This window comes from Monodon monoceros, unplaced genomic scaffold, assembly GCF_005190385.1.
Source record: "Monodon monoceros isolate NGI ecotype Baffin Bay Population unplaced genomic scaffold, NGI_Narwhal_1 Super_Scaffold_14, whole genome shotgun sequence".
NCBI lineage: Eukaryota > Metazoa > Chordata > Mammalia > Artiodactyla > Monodontidae > Monodon > Monodon monoceros.
The window spans coordinates 39057679-39084712 of record NW_021703770.1 but is presented as its reverse complement, the minus strand read 5'-3'; the positions used below and the strand labels follow the sequence as shown (position 1 = coordinate 39084712).

Here is a 27034-nt window from a genome sequence, read left to right as displayed (position 1 = left end):
ATCCTTTAACAATACTAGAAACATCTTAAGGGCAGTGAATCAAGTAGTATAAAATGCTGGGCACAAAGTACTAATTTTAATCTGGCTTATTCCCAAAACATAGCAATATTTGGGTAAAGTCACTTGATTAAAAATACTTGGAACCCTAAGATATTTACATAACTGGGATACACATGAGAGGAGAGATGGTTGCTGGCTGCTTTGGGTTAGGTTTCCTAAAATGCCTACACCTTGGCGAGGTTATCAAAGGACCACAGACCCAGGGTCTAATCCACAGCTTTTCATGTTCAGAAACTTGCATATGCTTAAGCTCTAGGGAAATGAGCCATACTAACAAAATTAAGAGACTGAATAAATCAGAATATAAATTTATTGACCTATAAATGAGACCTGCCTGTTTAAACCAACTGGTCTATGCATTCTGTCCTATGAAAGGTGCATGGGGAAGCAAATCATTAGCAGAAAGTTGTCTGGTGAATATTAAATCAAACTACAAGGGAGATGAATGATCTTAATGCACAAGTTCTTAGCCAGGAACACATAATCAGAATCACTTGGGAGAGCTTTTTTAAAATCTTCATGACTGGGTCCTACTCTCAGAGAATCTGAAGCGGCTCATATGTGCCTAGGCTGGACAAATGTAGTCTTAAAAGCGTCCCTGAAGACTGTAATGTAAAATCCTAATTAAGAATCAACTAACAGACAATATCTTTATGCTGAGACAGCCTGAGGCATGGAGGTGCATCACAGAGATTTACCAGTTAGATTCCTCACATCAACTAGACAGGGCAATCTCTTCTCTGACTCTCTGCAACCCAATACTCTTCAGTTATGAGTTGTAATATTCAGTTATAGTTGTAATAAAAATTCATCAAATTGCCACAATAACATTATCAGGAAGTTATTATTGTCTCTGAGTTTCAGTTAAGACAAACTGAGGCTCACAGACACAATCTGGCCATGGTTAAACTTGTCTTTAATTAAACAAGTAGTAGAGTAGGGACTGATACCTAGTTCCAACACCAAAACAGAAAACTCTCACTATACCCCAAACTGCCTCATGTTCATTAATATCCAAATGGTCAGGTCAACTATGTAGCCATTAAAAATCATACTTGTAGAAGGCATCTAATTTGGGGAAATGTCCACAATTTATTTAGTAATAATAATAATAATAGATTTTTAAATAATAAGCATAGCATCATTAAAATTAAGTTCCTCTAGAAAAGACTACTTATGGGTATCTTTGAGTCCGTTTCCTCACCCAAAAATGGGGATGGTAACAATAGTACTTACTCCATAGAATTTTGTGAAGAATAAAAAAAATAATACTAGAAAAGTACTTAGTGTTTGGTACATGGTGTTTAATGAGTATTAACTAAGATTATTAATACCAAATGTGGTTTTCTGTGGCTGGAGAGCTTTATCTCTTTATGACAAATTATTCAAAGTGGTATTACCAGGTCACAAGATACATTAAATTTTAAGGTTTTTGATACATATTGCCAAACTGTCTCCCAGTTGTACCAATTTACATTATAACCAGTAGATGATCTTTATTTTCTTCTTTGCCATTTTTTTGAATTTTATAGATTTCATACAACAATCATGTATTACTTTTATGAGGAAAAAATAAATTATTTCTTAATGGTAAATTTTGTATTTGTTAGCTCCAAACAAACTGACTGGCTATATTAATATAAAATAGGAAGGGAAACCAGGACCGAGCATTAGATGAGGCACCAAAGGGCAGGGGGCACAAACTCTAGAAGGCAGAGCCTCAAGCCCATTTCATCCCTCGTTCAGCTCTATGAATATGGTCATGCTCTGAAGAACAAGCAGAAGGCTGGATAAACTCTAAAGAAGAATCACACTGGAGAGGCTGCACAGCTTTTGGAAAACCCACAAATGCAACCCCAGGGATTAGTCCAATCTGCCCTCTTAGGTTCACATGACATAGAACCCTCAGCTCATATTCCTGACGTAGGCTCATACACTACTTACCTTTACTGAGCTGAACAAAAGGCAGGGGTGATTGCACAGTTTTTTAAGAGCTCCAATACATATTAGATGAGAACTATTTTCCAACAATCCTTGAAGACAGAATCTGACAGCCTGAGAATTCAACAGTTTTCGATAAAGTTCAATCTGTAGGGCTCCTGGTCGGCAAAAGACTACATTCTCTATCTTAGGTGGGAGATATTTATTTATGACTTCTTGGGTTCTTCTAAGGACAAAGAGCCCAGTGAGGCAAGTAAGTTCAGCTGCTCTTCTCTCTCCTAACTCCTTTTCTTCCTATGGAAAAACAGCAGACTTAGAAGTGTTTTAGACAAAAAAAAAAAAAAAAACAAAAAAACCCACTGGGCTGGCCAAAAAGTTCCTTCAGTTTTTAAGTAAAAATAAAAGACACATTTTTCATTCTCACCAAGATCTTTATTGAACAACATATTCACTGTTTTGTTCCACTACCTTCTGTCATTTTTCAGGCAACTTCATAATTCCATCTTCCCAAAACTTTCTGTCTTTTTGAGCAAAGAACTGTTCCAGGTGCCTTTTACAGTCTTCTAGGGAAGTGAAATTTTTTTCCACTAAGAGAATTTTGTAAAGACTGAAATAAATGGAAATACTAAGGTGCAATGTCTGGTGAATACGGCAGATGAATCAGAACTTCCCAGCCAAGCTGTAACAGTTTTTGTCTGGTTATCAAAAAACATATGTTCTTGCATTATCCTGATGGAAGATTATGCGTTTTCTGTTGACTAATTCCGTATGCTTTTCGTCAAGTGCTGCTTTCGGTTGGTCTAATTGGTAGCAGTACTGTTGGAATTAATCGTTTGGTTTTCTGGAAGGAGCTCATAATAGAAGACTCCCAATCCCACCGTATACACACATCACCTTCTTTGGATGAAGACCGGCCTTTGGTGTGGTTGGTGGTGGTTCATTTCACTTGCCCCACGATCTCTGCCATTCCACATTATTGTACAGTATCCACTTTTCAACGCCCGAGACGATTTGTTTTAAAACTGGAACGTTTTCATTACATTTAAGTAGATAATTGCATGTGGAAATACAGTCAAGAAGGTTTTTTTTGTTTTGTTTTTTGTTTTGCTTAACTTATGTGGAACCCAAACATCAAAGTGATTAACAAAACCAAGCTGGTGCAAATGATTTTCAATGCTTAATATGGATATTGTGAGTATGTTGGCTATCTCCCATGTGGTTTAATGTTGATTAATTTTTCTCAATTAATGTCTTGATTTGATCGCTATCAACTTCAACTGGTCTACCCGACCATGGAGCATCATCCAGCAAGAAAACTCCAGCACGAAACTTCGCAAACCACTTTTGACACATCCAATCAGTCACAGCACCTTCTCCATATACTGCACAAATCTTTTTTTGCATTTCAGTTGTGTTTTTACCTTTCTTGAAATAAGAAAGCATAATATGCCAAAAATGTTGCTTTTTTTCTTTCATCTTCAATATTAAAATGGCTACACAAAGAATCACCAATTCTGATAAGTTTTTTTTTTAAATGCATGCTGATATGACAGCTGTCACAATACAATCTAACAAAATTGTTTCGAATGAAGTTAAAGACAACTAAGCGCTACTGGAGCCAAATCTTACAGAAAAAAATCAAACGAACCTTTTGGCCAACCCAGAACATGCAGTTAAATGAACATTAAACATTTTATAATGATCAACCATTTACTAATTGCTTCCCTTCAGATTTTTTTTAAATAAAAGAAATGAAATACAGTTTAGAATAGAAAAATCAACAATCATCTCTTTAAATGTTTAGCATAATCATTTAATTAAGTGAAGCCACAGTCTCCGAATCCTTGATTGTTTGGCTATTGCCACCATTGAGAACCACTGGAAATCAATAATCCACAAACCGAATTGTCTGAAAGTAAGCTTTTATGAGAAGACTGTAACAGTACATGGTCTTAAAATCATTATCAAAGCACTAATAGAGCAAATTCTTGGAAGAAAATATTTTGACAAGTAATTGATCCTAAAACTAAGCTTACAAGAAATTATTGGCACAAGGTACTGCTGACTCTTTCAAAATCATTACACATTGTTCGTAACATAATAGTACATTTTTAAAGTCAAAATACAGTATGAATGAAATTTATGTTTACGTTCTCTACATAGGGGACTTCCCTGGTAGTGCAGTGGTTAAGAATCTGCCTTTCAATGCAGGGGACACGGGTTCGATCCCTGGTCCGGTAAGATCCCACACGCCACGGAGCAACTAAGCCTGTGCGCCACAACTACTGAGACTGCGCACCTAGAGCGCATGCTCTGCAACAAGAGAAGCCACCGCAATGAAAAGCCCGCACACCACAACGAAGAGTAGCCCCCCACTCGCCGCAACTAGAGAAAGCCCGGTGCAGCAGTGAAGACCCAACGCAGCCAAAAAATATAAATAAATAAAAAAATTAATTCTCTACATAGAATCTTTTAAGTGTATAGAACTTCACAGGGAAGCTTAAAATAAATCCCATATGTACATATTTGTTTCTATATAAATCACAGAAAATTTCCCTTATATTTTAAAACTATTCTCAATTTTTATTACAAAATAATTGGTTCACTGGAGAAAGGTCAGAAAATATAGTTATGCAAAAATAAGAAAATTAAAGCCAACTTTCATCAACCAGAAACAGCCAATGCTGCCAAGACTTTTTATGTATATCTTCAAAACCATTTTGTTTGCATAAATATGTAAATATATTAGATATTTTATTTTTATTTGTTAACAAAAACAGTATCTCAAACCACAAAGCTTCATGGGAACAACCAACCAGTTTGGCTTATCACCATATTCCCCAGTGTCTGGCACTTAGCATTTGGCCCACTTTAGGTATTTAATATGTAAGTGTTGGGTAAATAAATGAATGTGATTTTATTTTTAAATAATGTATCATAAACATTTCCCATTCTATTAAATATATGCTTAAATCATTATTTTTCCTTTAATTTAATTTAATTTATTTATTTATTTTTGGCTGCGTTGGGTTTTCATTGCTGCACGCGGGCTTCCTCTAGTTGCGGCGAGCGCGGGCTACTCTTCATTGTGGTGTGCAAGGTGCGCAGGCTTCTCACTGCAGTGGCTTCTCTTGTTGCAGAGCACGGGCTCTAAGCGCGTGGGCTTCAGTAGTTGTGGTGCATGGGCTTAGATGCTCTGCGGCATGTGGGATCTTCCTGGACCGGGACTCGAACCCATGTCCCCTGCATTGGCAGGTGGATTCTTAACCACTGTGCCACCAGGGAAGCCCAATCATTATTTTTTATATAGTTCCTAGTTCATGGAAAATGCTCAGTAAATATTTATACCCAATTTTAAGGCTTTTGATACATATTGCCAAACTATCCTCCAGCCATATCAATTTATATTCCAATCAGTAGAGAATAGTACTCCTATGTACACTTGCTATTACAATGTAAATCTAACCAACTAAAACATCAGTAGAAAAGTATGAAAGTTACTTCATGGTTATTTGGTTTACCTTTTTCAATACCAGTAAAGATGAACGTTTTTATGTGTTTTACTGTCATTTATAATTCTCTGTGAAGTGCCTATTTACGAATCTTTTTCAAGTGATAGGGTCATTTTCTTAAGTAAGATATGCAAAAGGAGTTGAACGATTGTGGGTAAAATTTTAAAAATCACTCTATTAATTTACTTTTTCCTAAATTAAAATAATACCCAAGTTATGAATGATTTTCCCAAACTGCTCATTTTTAACCTACTTATTGAGTAAATTATACCTCAGAAGCAGAAGGTTGTCTCGATTTAATAATGGGTTCTTCATATATTTTTCTATAAGACGGCAAAGAGCCTAATATTCCTGGATTTACAAAATCAATTAATGCAAAAAATTCTTGGAGATCATTCTGAACTGGAGTCCCTAAAGAGATAAAAGTGATGAGAGGTCAAGTTTGTGTTTTACAGTATCACGTCTTTATAGAAATTTGTACTCTCTTCCCTAAGAACGCTAAATACAAGCAAAGTCTCCAACTAAGAAAGACCAGCTAAATCAAGTTTTTAAAAATTAACAATCGTATAAAACTTTAACTCTGGTTTTAACTGTGAACTGAAGTCTATTTAGTACAGCATTTTGGCTGAGTATAGGCTCTAGAGTCTGACTGCATGGGTTCAAATCCTACCTGCATCACTTATTCTCTGAGTTACCCTGAAAAGTTACTTACCCCAATTTTATTTGCTGTAAAATTAGGATAATAATAGCAGTTCCTAGGGTTGTAAGGATCAAATGAGTTAATTCATATACTATTGTGCCTGCAGCACAATAAACGTTCCATAACTGTTAGTTGTTATTATTATAATTGTGTGACTCTGGACAAAGTTACTTAAGCTCTTTTAAGTTAAACTCGGGATTCTTTTCCTTATAAAAGTGGGAAGATAATAATTTCCCAGTGTTATTAAAATGAAAAGTAAAGACAATGGATGTGAAGTGCCTGACATTTAGTAGACACAGTGAATGGTACCTATTATTAATACCTTACAAAGTTATCAGATAAAATTGGGATCTTCATTGATCCTAAAGACTGATACAGACTGTAATAGATTGATATACCCTGCACATACTACATACTCAATAATATTTGGCTAATTTTCAAAGAGACACTAGCATGTTTCAATAATTATAATAATATCAAGTGAACATATATATCAGCATAGTAAAACAGCATAATTTCAGATGAGTTTCAAATAACAGACTACAAAAGTTGTCCAAAGATATAAATAATAGAAGTAAATAAAAATGCACTTATTTCAATAACAGACAACACAAATTTTTACAATGTTAAGGAGTTTCATGATCACTTCCTTTGAAAGTCAATGCATAGACTCGAGGTTGGACCAATGCTTACTAATTTTTTTTAATACACCTAGTTAGTTCTAAATTTTTTAGACACATCACAGAATTAGAGAAAATATATTTATTTTGGTATGCATTTTGTTAAACCTTTAAAAGAATATCCATGACAAATGATTAATAAAAATAGGGGGAATGGGAAAAGCAAGAAGGAAAGACGGGAACAAAAGGTACAAGGATCATTGTGGTTGGCTTCCAGACAGCCAGTCAAATGATGAATCCAAGCTAATCATGCTAGTTCTACCCCTTCGCCAATGACTTATGTAAGAAAGGGTCTGTCTTAGACTGGTTTCTCAGAAGCAGAGCCTGAGATAAGGATTAGGCTACACATGATTTATGGAGAAATTATTCTCAGGAGAAAGGGAATAATGGAATCAGAAAATGCAGGGGAAGAAACTAACAATTTAGCTTGAGCAAAATTACACGGAGCCTTAGAGCATAAACTACAGTATAAAGGTGCTCCTGAAATTATCCTGAGGCAAAGGAGCTGGCATTTTACTTGCTCCTCTATACGAGTCAATCACTGACCAAGCTGCAGGGGAGAGAAGGACCTCTCACTCAACCAATGATAATTCTCCAGAAAAGGCAGGAGACATGGGTTGTTTAATCAACAGTTCCAGCAGCTATGGGGTGGGTCCAACAGCCCAGAAAAGGGGAGCTCGTGGGGCACCGACAGTTTCCACCAACAGCATGTGACCGACCCATCCTGTCCAATGAGATATAAAAGGAAGTCAGGGAGGAGCCTGGGATAGTCTCCTCACTCTTAAAGATGGAGATAAAGGCAGAGCCAGCCCCTGTTCTCCTTTAAACATCACCACATCTAGATGTGATGTCTGCAACTGCTCTGGCCACTTGTTACAAGCATGAATATGGAGTCAACACCAAACATGGCACAGCAGAGAACAAAAAGAATCAGAATCCTTGACAACACTGTTAAGCTGATGTAACCCCACCCCTGGAACATGCCCTAGCTCTAGACCTGCAGTTATGTGGGAGAATAAGCACATTTGATCCACATATCTGTTACTTACACCTGAAATCACGCCAATTGATATACAAGGGAAAGAGGCAAAAGCAAAATTGGAAAAAAGAAAGGCAGACAATAAGAAGGGGATCAGGAAAAGGATTTAGGGCAGAAAATAATAAGGAAAAAGAGTAAAGAAGAAAAAGAAAAGAAAAGAAGGGCCTACAAGATAGCCAATACACTAATATAGTATCATTCTGAGTTGTCACAAATGTTGTCTAGAAGTAGTTTAGTCCCCAGTTCACTGCTTTCAGTATTCTTTTCTAATTCTAGACTATGCAGAACCTGTAGAAGAAGCTAAATAATATAACATTAATAAAAGTTGAGCAGCAAAGTCCTGTGACAAGAAAAAAGGAAACACTAAAGATTTTCAAGTAAAGTTTGTATGTTTACTAAAACTATTTTCAGGGCTATGGAAGTGAAACTTCTAGGGAAACCGAGAGAACTCTTTCTCTTTCCCTACCTTTATCCCAGCAATAAAAGCTTTTTCTTTGTTTTATTGTTTACTTTTTAAGGAGACATAAATCTACCACCCAACCAAAGTACTGGAACATTGCTAATAACCTACAGCTATATCCGCATCTATTATCTCCATAAAAGGCTCTAAGAGCTCTTTATACATATTCATACATGTATCTTTCCTTCGGGTCCTATAATTCCACTTCTAGGAATCTATATAGAAAAGTATGTGCTTGTAGATATCCATCACCACATTTCAAAATTATGCACTATCATAGGAAAATGTTTACATTAAGTGTATTTTGCTGTGCATGTGTGTCTATGAATAAAGACGGATTTTGTATGTATATATAAAAAAGAAATATGTATGTATGTTCTCTGTGTGCATGTGTGCATGTGTGTGTGTGAATAATGAAACATGACAAAATGTTAATGGCTCATTAAGAAATTGAGATTGAAGGATGATTTCCATTCTCTAGTTTCTAAGCATGCTATAATACAGCAATATGTGTATGTATCTCTGTGTGTCTGTGTCTGTGTGTGATATATATTTTTAACTCTCACTTTTTAATAAGAATGTTTTCAAATCTCAGATTTTTCTTTTTTATAATATAAAGAAAGGGTATCTAACATCTAATGAAGGATATCTAACATAATTAAGATATTGTGGATTGAACTGTGTCCCCTCAAAATTCATATGTTGAAGCCCTAATTCCCAATGTGACTATATTTGGAAACAGGGCCTTTTAGGAGGTAATTAAGGTTAAAGAAGCTCATAAGGGTGGAGCCCTAATCCAATATGACTTGTATCCTTTCAAGAAGAGAGAAAGACATAGGGATGCACACACTCAGAGAACAGGCCATGAGAGGACCCAGCGAGCAGATGGTCATCTGCAAGGAGAGGAGAGAGGCCTCAGGAGAAACCAAACCTGCTGACATCTTGACACTGGACTTCCAGCTTCCAGAACTGTGAGAAAATACATTTCTGTCATTGAAGAAATCTACCACCCAGTCTTTGGTATTTTGTTACGGCAGCCCTAGAAGTCTAATACACCTCTATTAAATTTTAATTTAATTTAATTTTAATATTAAAATTTCCAGTAAATATTAACTAAATATTCTTCACAGCACTGGGCTGGATAGCAGCAGGAAACAAAATCAAAATTACTTTCATTTGATTCTTAAATAGCTTTTGAGCACCTATTATATATGAGCACTGTACATACTCATATATAAATGTTACTTCCTAATAAGACACAAAACACATTGGGAGTAAGATATGCTGCCACTATAAAAAAGAAGAATTTATTCAGGCAATTCTAAGGAGATAAAAACCAACTGTAAGTATTTCTAAATGTAAGAGGTTAGTTAGTGCTAGTTTTCACCTACATTCACAGCTCAGGAGCAACAGAGATAAGGACAGGAAAACAGAAACAAGATAAAGAAGACAAAGTACGAATAAAGGGGGCAATGCTAATTCCTCAAAGGAAACAATCTCACTGGTCATCATCAGGACAGTCCTTCTGAATGAAGTCCCAGAATCAATTTCTACTGAAAATATTAAATTTAATCTGTAACACTAGTTGAACTGGTATTTGCTTATAACTGAGAATATTAGTAAAACTGTCCGTTTTTGCTAAAGGACATTATCTGTTTTTCAAATAGAGGAGAATCTATTATTTTTTTATTATTCTATTATTATTACCTAAAAGTAATCTTAGTTTCCCACTCTCCCTTTTTATTTTTCTTTCCCCTTCGAATGCCAATCTTTTTAACTCCATAGCTGTTAACTCCATAAGCAATATTGACCCCACATTGAGCAGTAAAAAGAAACAGTCTCTGCTTTTTTCTTCCAACACAGTGTAACTAAATTCAGCTAAATCTTTTTTTCCATTGCTTTTCTGACCCCAAGGATCTCAAAATCAAAAGCTAGTCAAGAAGTATAAGGAATCCACTTAGTTTCTCAAATAGCCAAAGATACAGAAATTACCTAGATTAAGTTTTCCATTTCCCCAACTCATTTTTTTCTTTAAAAACAGCCTCTACTAAATGTTCAAAGTCCGTTTTTCTATTCTCTGGTTTCCATATCACCAGTATTACTGACAAACATTTGTTGAACATCTACTAAATTTGGGGGGCAGATATAACTGTAAGATTTGATCCCTGTCCTTTTTATCTTTATTATCTTTAAGTGACTAAATGTGAAGAATGTAAAGGTCATTTAACAGTTCCCAAAATCATTTCTAAAAAGCACATATAGTTTCAAAAATCACATTTGGTAATGGTTAATACAATCCTTCTTCACAAATTGGAAGTCAAATGATCATAAATTACTTAAAGCCGGGTACCCTCCACACCCCAACTCCATGAGAGCACAACAGGGGGAGTTTTCTCTGTTGCTCCAGGGCATACTTCTACCCTAAAGATGTGGAATGGAGGAATAAGCTGTTGGTCACACCCTTTCTCCCTCCTCATTTAAACTTCAGAGGAGAGCTCTGACATGCATATAGGACACATGAAGGACACCATGAGATATGATGTAATAAGGATAATCATGCCCTGCCCATCCCTTCCAAAAGGATTAAAGATGATAGGGAAATAGAGCCTTAAGTAGAAAACGGAAGGGTCGCAAACCTTAGTAATGAATACAACTCTCTTCTTTCCTCTGCTACCACATAAGACCAAAGTGAGGTGTGGGAGAAAAGCTACACTGAGTTATTCAGGCCTAATTCTAGTCTAGGCCTTAAGCTAAAAAGGATTGGGTAGAAACAGATTCTTGTATTTACACACAGTCTATCTCATCCTTCCAGACAGTCTGGGCCAGAAGCTTTGGCCAGCAAAAAACCATATGCATACAGCACAAACATATAAAAATAGAGGATATTTATATTAAACACTTACCATGTATAGGGTAGTCTTTCAAGACCTTTACATGGATTAACTCATTTGACCCTCACAACAACTCTGTGAAGTAGATGGTCTTACTATCCCTGTTTCACACATAAGGAAATTGAGGTACAGAGAAGTATAACTTGCCCGAAGTTGCACAGCTGTCAATATCAGACTTGGAAACCAAGCATAAGCAGTCTAGTCCCATCTCCTACCTTCTTTACCATGATACCATTGTGTTTATTCCTCAAAGAATCCAAAATCTGGATTGCAGAACATTACATAGGATTTAAATAATTCAGAATCCTACCAAGACTCAACTAACATAGGTTTATTAGTATGAATTCCACTCAATACCATCAATTCTTTGGATGCCAAACATCATATTACAAGTTTTGCATATTCACTAGGCAAAAATACCATCATATCTCCCCCAAAGTAAATACGGACCAGTTAGAATTATCCTTTTCTCACAGGCGAGGCTAATGAGGGCTGTAGCTGTCTTAATGGTACTGTTCTTCAAACGATGCCCTTCATCACAAATTAGAAGATCAAATTTTATATTCTTAATTTGATCCAGGGAACGAAGTAACATTTCATAACTGATGATAAGAACAGAATAAAATGGAGATTTGGTGAATTCTTCTACTTTGTGGTCCTAAGAAAAAAAGATAATATTTAACAAATCATGGGCAAAAACTGTGTGAAATCAAATTTAAGCAGCGTATTCCTGACAACCATTAACTAGGTATTAGAATATGTTAACTCATGACCAAATTGTAGGGCAAGATTCCATTTATCTCCAAAGGGTCAGAGCTACTTACACTTGAAAAACTGCTACGTAGACAGTGAAAACTGCAGTATTGATTTGAAAATCTAGAGATTTAGTAAATGACCGGGGCTAAACTTTTAAAAGTCTCTTACCTGATCAACAGTAAATATCTTGATCCTTTCAATTCCTAGCCATTTTTGAAATTCTTTCCTCCAATTATTCACCAAGCTTCCAGGTGAGACAATAAGTGTCTTCTTTATTACTGGCTTGCCACCGTAGGGTCCCTGACACTGTAGAGTCCAGATGAGCGAAATACATTGCAATGTTTTCCCTAAACCCATTTCATCAGCAAGAATAGCTCCACATTTGCCATTCACCCTGTGAGAAACAATTATACTTCCTTCAATTACAAAAGGAAAATATTTTATGTCCCTAACATCATCACCTATTAGTCAAGAACCAGAAGCTAATATTTTGTACGTAGGATGATCCTAGCCCCCACTAAACACTTTTTCTAGCTCTTCAATCAGCTGATTTATGACATATCTCTTTTGCATCTTTGCTAATTATATTCATTACATATTTGTGAACTAAATTACTAAAACAACTTGAAATTAGAGTTGAATCTAAATCATCTGTTACTATCATGTATCTATATTTAGAGATTAGAAATGAATCCCAATTTTATATCTACCTTTGAATCATTTAACTATAACCATGCTTCTCATCACCAACAGTTGAGCAGTTTTTATCAGTTTCAGTATTAGATGTCAAAACAGTTTAAAATACATTGAAATGTAAACCAGAAAGATCTACTGGTCTGTATTTATGATTCTCTGGCAGTAAATGAAGTCCTCAACCAAAACAGCTCCTTGAGCTGTAAGAAAAAATAAACACTAACTATTTGATCTAATACATGTAACTTAGTAAAACTCTCATCCAACAAACCTACTTGGTTATTAATGTAATTTAAAATTAAATATTATAAGGAATATAATATAAGTAAGTGGCATTTTATAACACTTCATAGTTTTTAAAGCTCTTTGAAGGTATTAGATATACATTTTTAAAGTTACAAAACCCAAAGGAATTAAGGATATTACCAAAAATATAAGTGTAGTTTGTTAATCTATTGTATTTCTTACTAGTAGAAATAATAACCAAAAACAATTTTATAGGGGACTTCCCTGGTGGTCCTGTGGTTAAGAATCTGCCTTCCAATGCAGGGGACGCGGGTTCGATCCCTGGTCGGGGAACTAAGATCCCACATGCCACGGGGCAACTAAGCCTGCGTGCCGCAACTACTGAGCCCATGAGCTCTGGAGCCTGCACACCACAACTAGAGAGAAGCCTGCGCACTGCAACGAAGAGCCCGCACGCCGCAATGAAAGATCCCGCAGGCCTCAACTAAGACCCGACGCAGCCAAAAAAACCCACACAATTTTATATATGTTCTCCATTTCAAAGTGTAGAGAAAAAATTACAAACATGCATCATAGCCACTATTATTATTTTAGATCAACAATTTGCCACTGCAAGATGCCAGCTAACTGAGACATAGTGAGTGGCAGAGAGAAAATAGTGATCCATCATCCACCATCCATCATCCAGCACCATGGTATAGGGAAGAGAACAGGAAGACTTCTCTTGAAGAAGATGAAACTTGAGCAGAGTTTTAAAGATAAATAGGAATTCACTACATTAATCAGGTAGATCAGTATAGTTGGAGCTTGAACTGAATTGCAAGCAAGAAAATAAAAGCTAGGAAGCTAGCAAAATAGGAAGAAGACAGAAGATGAGGATACTTATCCTTGAAAGCTCAGACTGTATCCTGTAGGTCAGCATCTCCCAAACATCAGTCTTTCATGACTACCATTACAATTTTTTGCCATACATGTGATACTATATGTTATTATTTATTATTTTTCTCTAAATTAACTCACTTTTTTACTTAGATTTATTTGAAAACTCTTTCTAAGCATAATTTATCTTTGAAACAAAAAGTTTAATGTGCTATTTCTTTCTAATTATTCATTAACTCAATATGCTACTATTAAAAGTTAAAAATAAAGTTTGTCCACGTATACCTAAAATGATCCCATACACAACCCAGTAAAGTGCATATCACAGATTAGGAAACACTGCTCTAAGTTCTGAGAATTGTAATAATTTTAAGCAAGGAAATGCCATGTTCAGAATTGTTTTCAGAAAAATCAAGCTGGTGGTGATAAGGAGAATGAATCTGACAAGTATCAGAAGCAGATACACAAGTTAGAAACCACTGCAATAATCCAGATAAAATATAATTTTATGACACCAGTTACTAGAGCTGCTACAGTGAGGTGCCAGAAACAATTAGGACCCAAATGATATTTGGGAGGTCAAAATAATCAAAAGCTTAGGTTTGATTAGATAGAGAAGGTGAGAGAGAAGAAATCAAAGATGATTCTCAGGCCAAGCGAGATAAGATCTCCAAAAGGAAGAACAGATTTGAGAAAGAACATGAATCTAGAAAGTTTCTAGGAAATAGTTTTCCCTTAACTTGTCATCATTCAGTGGGTTCTTAGAGTTTGGGGAAATTTACATTCCCAACTCCCTAGTAAATGACCAATATAAAAGTCAAGGTCCTATGCATTAAAAACAAAACAAAAAAGGACTGGAAGGAAATGTACTAACATGTTAGCAGAGACCTTTGATTTCTTTTTACCCCCTTTGTCTGGTTTGTATGTATGTGTGTGTCTTCTATTGATACTTCAACTGTACTTCGACTACAATTCTTTAAGAAAACTCAATTTTAAAAGGGGAGGAGGGGGACTTCCCTGGTGGTGCAGTGCTTAGCAATCCACCTGCCAATGCAGGGGACACGGGTTCGATCCCTGGTCCGGGAAGATCCCACATGCCGTGGAACAACTAAGTCAGTGAGCCACAACTACTGAGCCTGCACTCTCGAGCCTGCAAGCCACAACTACTGAGCCCACATGCCACAACTACTGAAGCCCACGCGCCTAGAGCCGTGCTCCACAACAAGAGAGGCCACCGCAATGAGAAGCCTGTGCACCGTAATGAAGAGTAGCCCCCACTCGCTGCAACTAGAGAAAGCCCGTGCACTGCAACGAAGACCCAACGCAGCCAAAAATAAATTTAAAAAATAAATTTAAAAAAAAAAATCTGCTTAAAAAAAGCTGGGGGGCGGCTTCCCCGGTGGTGCAATGGTTGGGAATCCGCCTGCCGATTCAGGGGACGCGGGTTTGTGCCCCGGTCCGGGAGGATCCTACATGCTGCAGAGTGGCTGGGCCCGTGATCCGTGGCCACTGGGCCTGCGCTCCGCAACGGGAGAGGCCACAACAGTGAGAGGCCCACGTACTGCAAAAAAAAAAAAAAAAAAAGAACTACCTGCGGAATAAACATACACATTAAGTACCATTTGCCATTCCTACCAACTAAAATATACGCTGTACCCACTGAGATGCATTATATATCAGGCTTGTCCTAGAAAACCATTATGTTGCAGGTTAAATCAAAGCTCAGATTAAACAATTTATTTTCCTACCTCATTCCCATCACACATTCATAAAGGAATATGATCCCTTCTTTCTGATGTGGTCGAAGGTGAAATACAAGGTGAGGATCTATCACTACATCCACAACAGGAAAACAGTTCTTACTGAACATCCACTGGTGATTATTATCTGGTCGTGGCATAACAAGGGAATCTTAAGAAAAACAGAAAAGTATAATTATAAATGTATTCCAATTTCACTCTGTCAGTAACTACATTATCTTGCTCTAATTACTCAGAAGGTAGAACTATTTGCCATCATTTGTGGCAAAAAAACTTTGAAATTCAGTAACATCAATGCTAAGCAAAGGTACAAAATAAAAAAAATAAAATCTCTTGCCTTATTGATGTAAGATTTCATGCAAAGAATTGCGAAGAGCTTTCCAAACTTCATGCCCAAAAGTGCTTTGAAACCACTGAAATTCACTGTTGTCTAATAAAGAATTCAGCCACAACACTTAATAGTTCAGTATTCAGAGCAAAGAGAACTATTTCCAACTGAAAGCACAGGTTGGAATTTTGCCAAGATGCTCTTGCTAATACTCACAACTTCTTATTCTGGAAAGGCTTTCTAAATTTAATATAAAGGCTCCCTTTTTTCATTCTTGTACCCACTAACAATGACCATTACTCCTATTATTCAGAAGAACTGAGAAAGAATGACAAATTTTCCATTGACTTCACCACCATTATTTGCTTAAAGTTAATTACTTCGTTCATAAATGTAAAATTCATGAATCTTTGCAAAGCAGCATGAAGTAACCATCAAATAACAATGTAATTCTTTAGAAACACGCTAATACAATTTAAAAGATTTATTAAAAGTCACCCAAAAAAACAAAATCAAACATAACTAGAAAGCTGGTCTCAACTGATAAATCTGAAATCAGAAAATAAACTCATCAAAATAATTTTTGGATATATTTGTATATTTGGATATATATATATGTATGGTTAAAAAAATAAATTTTAAAAAATAAACAAAAAGAAAAAAAGAGAAGAACAAAGATGAGAAAAGGAGATTTTTAAAAAATGGGTTCCAGGAGATCAAATATGGGAATTCCCTGTCAGTCCAGTACTTAAGACTCTGAGCTTTCACTACCGAGGACAAGGGTTCAATCCCTGGTCGGGGAACTAAAATCCCACAAGCTGCATGGTGTGGCCGAAAAAAAAAGAAGATTAAATAAATAACTATCAATGTGGAAATACATAGTCACAGGAATGAGAGTCTGGTTGTGTTTACTGATAGCAGAAGAAAATTTTCTGTCATCCTCCCACGTTTCTGAGCAACCAGGAATTCACCTCTCATTTTTGAGGTGAATTCCTGGCAGGCAGGGGACTAGGGAGTGAAAATGGAAAACTTGGCCCTTGGGTTTCCTCTATATCCCAGTAACAAAGCAAGAGTGTATGCCTTGTGGATTTCCAACCAAGAAATAGCCCCATTTTTTTCTATCTTTTAAAAAGGACAAAGGGAAAAAAAGAAGATAGAGGTAAAGACGATACACAGCTCAAGCAAGAAGGACCACAGAATCATAAGTCATCTAACAAAGTACCCAGCTTCAAGAAAAATAAAACCTAAAGCACCACAGCAATAGGACACCAATTCAAATCTTAAGATGCTCCTCTACCTTCACAATGATGAGGCATCGTTCAATGCTAACAAAATCTGTCATGCTTTAGTTTTAAGTGTACAACTTAGTCCTAACCTTAGCAAGATAAAAAAAAGAGAGAGAGAATAATCAACTATTTACCATTTACAAAAAGGGCTTGCTTACACACACCCACACATGCTCATATACACATATATATAAATTATCACAATAAAATTTTTCATTCATTCAGTCAACAAATATTTATCATACACAACATATACCAGGCACTCTAAGTCTCTATGGTAGTTTTTAGAACCCACATTTTACACATGAGGAGGCAAAAATATTAATGAAGTGACTCCCCCAACAGGTTGAAGAACCAGTTAGTTCAGTGGTAAAACCAAGGCTCTAACTCAGGTCTTTGACTAAGTACAGTATTCTTTTCAGTTCCCCACAGCCCTCTATTATTACATGACAGGAAGGCAAAGAGAAATAAGAATAAAGGAGAGAAGGAGGCTTGTTAAAAGAGCTAGTGGGACAGACAAAATATTTAGATAAAGAGAAAAATCAGAAGCATAAGCTTCCACTCTCTAAATTTCAATTAAGTCTCAAACAAGCTAGAATAGAGCTAGGAATTTTTAATTTGGGGGTTTTAATCTCAATTATGCCAACAAGTTATTTTAATTCAAGCAAGTCAGTTCATCCTTCTGGGACTCAGTTTCCTCGAATGCATAGTGAAGGGATTGGTCTAAATTACCTAAAAGGTCCCTTTATTTCAAAAATTCTATGTTTCCATAATACTTGCAAGAGGGGAAAATAGTTATTTTAATACTTTTATTTATGATTATTTTAATAGTTATTTTAATGCTTTTATTTTACTACTGTTACAAAAAAAGCCTATTCTCCAACTTCTACATCTACTACACTATAATTCAAATTTCTTGTCTGTCTCCTCTCCAAATGAGAAGCTCTGTCATGACAGTTTCACCTCTGGGCCCAATGTATAAAAGGCACACAAAAAATACTTGTTGACTGAACAATCAAATTTTAAAAAGTCATAAACAGACATGGTTTTATTTTTTATGTAGTTTTTTAATTAAATTCATTAATGTGAAAGTTAACTTGATGAATTGAATTCTCGTGAATAAAATTTGAATTCTTTACATGACATCTGACCTTTCAATATTTTAATACTGAATTAAATCACTAATATACGTGATCAAAGCATATGGTCTTCAAAACGGAAGCTCAAAAATATTCCTAACTCATGAATTTACTAATTTTTCTCCCTACTAAAGATATCAGATTTTACTCAAAATCATATTCATGTATGTATGTGTGTATACATCTACAATTTACACAATTTTCCTTTAACACATGTATAGTATTTTGATTACTGTATTCTTGCAATTATACATATACTTATGAAATAATTTTCACACTATACTGTTACTCAACTTCAACATTATCCCTTACGTCAGACTGTATGTCTGAAAAATAATATTTACTTTTACCTGAAAGCTTTAATACAAAATTTAAACTTTAAATTCACATACCAAAACATCTTTAGACAGTAAAAACATAATAGGTTTTATTATGTTCAAATTAGTTTTGAAATCTTACTTGGTGCATATGGGTCATGGCGTGGTTTGCAATTTTGGAAACTTTTCTGTCTATTTTCCTTTGAACTTAGTTTACAGACACTTTTGAAAGGGTTAGAGAAACACTTCTTGACAGCTTGAGAAGAACGTAAGGCAGCAGAACTTCCTCCTCCAAGCTGAAAACATCTGCCACTGTTGAAATCATCTGGAGAGATTATACCCATGACTTCTATTTCTTTTCCACCAATCGTCATTGTTTGGCCCTCTTCAATCTTTTCAAGCTCTTTGAATTTATATCCAATGCCTTTAAATTGAGAAGAAAAAAATTAATTTAATTTATTGACACTCTAAAATGACTTAATTAGTGTAACCAGAGTCTTCTTCCTGTAACTGTACAGAATAAAAAACTACTTGGAATGCAAATAGCCTCATATAACCATTAGCCAGAACAAAAATATAATTTATCATTTTAGTAAAGACACACACACATACATGCAAAATTCAGAAGGCATAAATAATTATATAGTTATAAAAATTAGGCAAGTTTTAGAGAGGCAAGGCTTTTCTTAATTACTGAAAATACAGCCTATTGTATTCATAGTTTTGCCATCTGCTGTCTGTAGAAAATCAAGCCAAGAAAAGAGTTTAATAGACTATATGGACCCTCCTTTCTTGTGAACAAACTAGAGAAATACCAGGGCAGCTCTATTTCCACTTGGAAACAGCTGGAAATGTGCAGAACTAGCAATAAAAACAATTTCTACCACAACTAGTACTGTACTGTTCCACCTGAGATAGCATAGTAAAAATATATTTGTCATAGAGGCCACTGATAGTCCAAGTTCTAGCTCCTGAATAAAAAGTGGCATAGGGCTTCCATGGTGACGCAGTGGTTGGGAGTCCGCCTGCCGATGCAGGGGACACGGGTTCGTGCCCCGGTCCGGGAGGATCCCACATGCCGCGAAGCGGCTGGGCCCATGAGCCATGGCCGCTGAGCCTGTGCGTCCGGAGCCTGTGCTCTGCAACAGGAGAGGCCACAACAGTGAGAGGCCCGCGTAACGCAAAAAAAGTGGCATATTTTATAATAACAAACTTGAGTTATTATTAATTCAACAGACATTTATTAAGTGCTGCCAGGTGTAAGGTGCTGATGCAATATAAATATGAGTAAGTTAGTCAGAGTCTGTTTAAAATGAACTCATTAACCAGATAGAGTGAGGGAATTTAGATTCCTATGCTTGTCTACATTAAATGCATGGTTTTTGTGCCACTAGGGGGGGCAAAAACTGTGTACAACAAAAACTTTTTAAAGTCTCTAAAAACAAAAAATAAAAGATCATCACATTTTAGAAAACATGACATGACCCTTTTAAAACTAGCTGGAAATTGCTACAATTCCCTATTAAAACTGGGCTAATCGTTATAATCCATGCCAATTGGTAACTACATAATATACATTCTTCAATTATTTATGACAGAGGTCTGATATAGGAAGAAGTTATTTGGCTGGAGCTCCTCAATGCTAAAGACCCATCCCTCCATTTCCCAGACTATCTCAATTCAACAACAGTCTTGATCTCTCCACACTACGGAAGAGAATAGTTTTATCTTCATATAGAACCCAACACTATTAATCCAATTCCTATTAATCACATGAAAATGGGAGATGAGAATAAACATAATTTTGAGGCATCTTCAAAAGTCTCTAATTCCAAGATCTCTCATTTCACTTTGATCCATAGTGATGACTGTCTCAAACATCTCTAAGTCTCCAGAAGACTTTCTTTAAACTCTTGAACTCTGTTTCCCACACCTGTTCTTTTCTGGGTATTGTGTAATGACAGTCAAATGAATCTGACTACATTATCACAAGCTATTAGCAATTTCAGCATTACAGCCTTCAGTTTTCTTAGGAGTGTTTATTCCTACATTAACAATATTTAAATGCTGTATACCCAATTTATTTAAAAGAAAAACCGCTTGCATTATAGGCAATAACTTGCAAGATTAACTCCAGGTTGATATATTTATTAATGTTATAATTAAGCAACCAAGTCTTATGTTTGGATGTTTTCACTTTGAAAGCCAATTAAAACCTCCATTAATGTTTAAACCAGTAGATTCAGCTCCTGCTGGATATGAGAATCATCTGGAAATCTAAAACATATGGATGTCCAGCCCCTCTCCCCACCATCCAGACCAAATAATCAGAGCCTCAGAGGTCAAGGCCTAAGCACTGGCATTTTTTAAAAGCACCATAGGTGATTGTACTTGGGTAGTCAGAGCAAAAACCCACTGTTTATAAACTAATCTGCATTTATCACTACTTGCAACTGAAAGATCATTTTATTACAAACTATACATACTCAAAACCATATATACTATACCTTATGGGTAACAGATGTTCCAGAGTAATTTTGATAATTTTTACCTCTCTACGTGGCTTTAGAATATAATTTCACTAAATAGGTATAAACAAGTTCTCCAAAAATTTTGCCTCAATCTACCCTAACCAACAACATGGAATGTGTACTGCAATTTTTCTTTTTAAATTTCTCTAAACACTAAGAATAATCGTGAATATATAGCATTTGTTCAATATTTTTATAATAAAAAATTCTATTGCAGATAATTCCATACAGCCTCAACTCTTGCCTCTTTGCCACTGCCCTTCATATACTATATTCCTGAAACACTGAAGTAGTTTTGCCTTTGAACCTGTACATATGCCTTGCCCCTTTCTCATCCCCTACAAAATTATCCATCCTTCAAATATTACCTTAAACAATAACTCCTATGAAGCTTTCCATTAGCCTCGAAGGTCAACTTAAATGGTCCTTCTATATATGCGCGTATTGTGCTTAGCAAAAATTCTCATTGAAACAATTACTTTAGTGCTTCCTAATTATTAATTACATTGCCCTGTCCCCACTAAACTCTAAACTATATCCATCTTTGAATGCTTACTCCTAGCATAGTGCTTAGCACATAACAGTTACTGAAAGCTATAAACTATGGTGTTTTCAAATGAATGAGTGAACTTGTAGAACAGATTTTATAATTATGGGCCACATTCAGAACTGAACAGTAAGAGACAATGCAAAACAACCATAATGGTTTTAGGTATTCTGAATTTGTGGACTAATCTGTACAAATCATGCTGGCAACATTTTATAACGGAAATAATGGTAACCTCCAATTTGATGTATTAATCTAGGTCATGTCTAGTCATTAACTCCTTGCTATTTTTCAAATTTTTTTAGGTATCATTGAAGTTAAATATCATTCCACTCCTAATACCAACATTTTTTTAACTTTTAATCACTCAGCATTCTGGAAAAAAAAAAAAAAGATGTAAAACGCACCAAGACAAACTGCTTAATCTCACAAAAATGCCAATGTAACTGTATATACCTGGATGGCCATTTTATTTTTGGAGAAAATGAAACCATGGGATGAGATTCATCTCACTGAGTATACATAAGACTGCCAGACTCACGATTAAGAGATAATTTTATGTTTATGAGATAATTTAGACATGAAAGTCAATTAAGGAACAACTTTGTAAAACCCAATTACATTTCAATTTTGTAGCCAGAGATATATATTAATTTTAGACCAAATCATAAACATCAGGTAATATCACAATACCTCTTCCAATGTCTTTGCCTTCCAAATCCTTTAATGTAAATGACTTTCCTTTTACAATAAGAACAGCATCGCCTTCCCACTTTTTGTGTTTTTTCTTTGAAGGCTTACACCAAACAACACTGAAATATTTAACTAGGCTATCAGGCTCCTCTTCTTGTCCCTTAGACACTGTTATTTCTTTAGGGGCTAAATGAACTAGAATAAAAAATAAAATAAAAACCACATTATTAAAGATGACTTTAATATTTAAATAGTAAGATCATTCAACAAATAACAGCACAGGTGAATTAGATTGTATTAAGTATTTTTTCATGCACATGTTAGCATTTTATAAACTGGGAAATTGCAAATGTCACGTGCTAACATTACCATGAGTATGATGAATGTAAATTTCTTATCATCATACAAACTATGTTAAAATAAAATAACATAATAATCACTGGCAACATTTTAAACTCTACTAATTAAAGATAAAATTTCAGCATCCATGGAAAAAGATCTATAATCACATTCTGAATAAACAACTGATTTAATTAACAGTGACATGACAAAATCAAGGAAAAGTAATATAAGATCACAGAGTTCTCTCAAAGAAAAACCTGTAGTTTTTTCAAATAAGAACAAAGTAAAACAGTAAAGTAGCAATCAGACTAAATTTCATTAATATACTCTTGTCTCCTAGTTAGGGAGCAATCAGGTTGGACCACTGATTCTGAGAATTCAGTAGTATATAATCAGGAAATCAAAACTTTCTTACAAAAGTCTATACTCCTCTTGAAAACATTTCCAATACCACCTTACAAAAACATATCCAAACAGTCTAACACAGAAAATTCTCCAGCAATGGGGAAACTAATTTATGGTGATAGAAACCAGAAAGTGGTTGCTGCCTCTAAAGTTGGGAAATTGACTGGAAAGAGGCAGGAGAGAAGAATTTGTTCTATTGTCATACTGAGTGAAGTAAGTCAGAGAAAGACGAATATCATATGATATCACTTATATGTGGAATCTAAAAAAGGGGTACAAATGAACTTATCTACAAAACAGAAACAGAGTTACAGATGTAGAAAACAAACTTACCGTTACCAGGGGTAAGGCGGGGGTGGAGAGGGGGAGGGATAAATTGGGAGATTGGATCAACACATACACACTACTATATATAAGACAGATAACTAATAAGCACTTACTGTATAGCACAGGGAACTCTACTCAATACTCTGTAATGACCTATATGGGAAAAGAATCTAAAAAAGAGTGGATATATGTATATATATAACTGATTCACTTTGCTGTACACCTGAAACTAACACAACATTGTAAATCAACTATACTCCAATACAAATTAAAAAAAAATAAATACAAGAATTTGTTCTGAGTGACAGGTACATGCGTATATACACTTAACAAAAATCATCACTGATCATTTAAGAGCTATACATTTTATTGCATGTAAATTATAGTTCAACTTAAAAAAGATAAAACATAATAAAATAAGACAAAGAATAATAGCAGAATAGGTTGAAAGGCATGTATATGATATTCTATATAATGATATCTTTTAGTGTTTTGAAGCAAAAACACTAAAAGTTATCTATTAATTCAAAGTACACTTGACACTAGAGACAAAATCTCCCCTTATTTCTGTCTTATTTTCTCTTTTCCCCTTGGCAGTTACAGTTAAAACATGAGCACTTCCTTGAGGAATACAGACCACCCTCATACTGAGGCCTAGCTCTTACTTCTCACCTAACTTGTACACTATATTTTCAATGGCTAGATAAAAGTTATTCCAGCTGAAGAGAGGAAAATCTCATTCCCCCATCACTGAAGAGCTATTCACTATGTCTTTTACCAAATACACACTTGACCCGTGGAAGCTATCAAAACAATATAATTTACAAAACAAAAACCAAATGATTACTTTATCTTTTAAAATACACCACCTACTTAATGGGACTTCCCTGGTGGCACAGTGGTTAAGAATCCACCTCCCAATGCAGGGGACACCGGTTTGATCTCTGGTCCAGGAAGATCTCACATGCCACGGAGCAACTAAGCCAGTGTGCCACAACTACTGAGCCTGCACTCTAGAGCCCGCGAGCCACAACTACTGAGCCCACGTGCCACAACTACTGAAGCTCACGCGCTTAGAGCCAATGCTCCGCAACGAGAGAAGCCACCGCAATGAGAAGCCCGCGCGCTGCAACAAAGAGTAGTCCCCACTCGCCACAACTAGAGAAAGCCTGTGTGCAGCAAAGATCCAATGCAGCCAAAAATAAATAAATAAATGAATTTACAAGATACACTTCACATCCACTAGGATGATAAGTATCAAACAGATAATAAAAAATGTGGTGCAGACGTGGAGAAATTGGAATCCTCACACACTGCTGGTGGAATGTAAAATAATACAGCCACTTTAGAAAACAGATTTGCAGTTCTTCAAAAGATTAGAGTTACCATATGACCCAGCAATTCCACTCCTAGGTATATGCTCAAGAGAGAGAAAAACACATTCACACAAAAAACTTGTACATGAATGTTTATACCAGGATTATTCATAATAGCCCAAAGGTAGAAACATCCCAAATATCCATTCAACTGACAAATGAATAAACAAATTGTGGTACATCACTACAATGTAATATTATTCAGCCATTAAAAGGATTAAAATACCGATACATGCTACAACATGTATAAACCTTGAAAACATTATGCTAAGTGAGAGAAGCCAGTCACCAAAGGACTACACATTACATGATTCCATTTATATGAAATGTCCAGAACAGGTAAATCTATACAGACAGAAAGTAGTTTAGTGGTTACTTAGGGCTGGGAGGTGAGGGTGAGTTGTGGGGGGGGGGGGCACATGGTGGGGGCGGGTTGAAAGCTAAAGAGTACAGGATTTCTTTTTTTTTTAATAAATTTATTTGTTTGTTTATTTATGGCTGTGTTGGGTCTTGTTGTGTGCAGGCTTTTTCTAGTTGCGGTGAGCGGGGGCTACTCTTTGTTATGGTGCGCAGGCTTCTCATTGCAGTGGCTTCTCTTGTTATGGAGCACAGGCTCTAGGCGCAAGGTCTTCAGTAGTTGTGGCTCACAGGCTCTAGAGCGCAGGCTCAGTAGTTGTGGTGCATGGACTTAGCTGCTCCGCAGCATGTGGGATCTTCCTGGACCAGGGCTCGAACCCGTGTCCCCTGCATTGGCAGGTGAATTCTTTTTTTGTTTGTTGGTTTTGGTTTTGGTTTTTGCGGTACACGGGCCTCTCACTGTTGTGGCCTCTCCCGTTGCGGAGCACAGGCTCCGGACGCGCAGGCTCAGCGGCCATGGCTCACGGACCCAGCCGCTCCGCGGTATGTGGGATCTTCCCGGACCGGGGCATGAACCCGTGTCCCCTGCATCGGCAGGCGGACTCTCAACCACTGCGCCACCAGGGAAGCCCTGGCAGGTGGATTCTTAACCACTGTGCCACCAGGGAAGTCCCCAGGATTTCTTTTTGAAGTGTTGAAAACATCTTACAATGGTAGTGATAGTTGCACATAACTGTGAATATACTACTAAAAATTATTAATTATATGTTTTATGTGGGTGAATTATATGGTATGTGAATTATAAATCAATAAAGTTGTTTCAAAACATGACATAACACCACACACTCACTAAATTGACTAAAATTTTTTAAACTGACTATATTAAGTGTTAACAAAGATGTAGAGTCAATTATAGCTTAAAAAAAAAAGATGTTGAGCACCTAGAAATATCACACACTACTGGAAGGAATGTAAAGTAGTACAATCACTTTGGAAAACAGTTTGGCAGACTCCCAGAAAGTTAAACATACACCTCCTATAACCAGTCATTCCACTGGAAGGTATTTACCAAAGAGAAAACATACGACAAAAAAAAAAAACCTTGTACAACTCCAAGCCAGGTAAACCAATCTCCTGAAAGCCTGAAAAACCAGTCACTACTAGAATTCAGTTAATGCATATATTGATCATTGGTATTCATGGATTTAGAAAGTGAATCTTGACTCTCTCCAAACAATAAATTATCCTCAGAGCCATCAAAGCTTTTTTCTGAGAAAACAAATGATTGATATGCAGCTGAGACAGCTGTGTTCAGAATGCTTGGCCCAATGACCTTTTATCAGTCCCTGAAAGGACTCTGGCTGCTATAATCCTGAACAGAACAGTCAAGCAGGCAAAGGACTTAAGTGCAGTGGCCCCAGTTTCCGGCTTTCCTCTCATAATGAAGGTGTCTGAACAAAGGGTAATTTTATATACTTCTTTGGGGGAAAACATGCTTCTAATATACCAGGAATTATGATGTAGAGTTTTTTAGCCTCCTCTTTTGTGAATACATTTCCCATATCATTAAATTAAAAAGTAAAATGGTGTTTAATATCTGCATAATGGTATTACCAATGATATTCCCACCAACGGAGAGGATCCACTTCACTGCTATATGTCAGCATAATATATTACCTTACCAATTTTTCTCTAACTGTAGTTATTTTTTGTTACAATTATCATACAGTAAAACTGACTTTTTCTCTTGGTGTACAGTTTTACAAATT

The 27034-nt window shown here is 36.0% G+C and overlaps 1 protein-coding gene across 1 annotated transcript in view; it reads right to left on the bottom strand.

The window, feature by feature from the left end:
• RAD54B (RAD54 homolog B) overlaps positions 1–27034 on the bottom strand; it is a 95610-nt gene that overhangs the window by 13365 nt on the left and 55211 nt on the right. The window contains exons 4-10 of the mRNA XM_029223209.1: positions 22459–22653; positions 18830–19111; positions 15606–15768; positions 12208–12433; positions 11734–11941; positions 5785–5924; positions 2005–2295 (exon numbers count right to left, since the gene is read on the bottom strand). Of these exons, the coding sequence (XP_029079042.1) occupies positions 2005–2295; positions 5785–5924; positions 11734–11941; positions 12208–12433; positions 15606–15768; positions 18830–19111; positions 22459–22653 (1505 nt within the window). The remainder of the gene's footprint in view (positions 1–2004; positions 2296–5784; positions 5925–11733; positions 11942–12207; positions 12434–15605; positions 15769–18829; positions 19112–22458; positions 22654–27034) is intronic.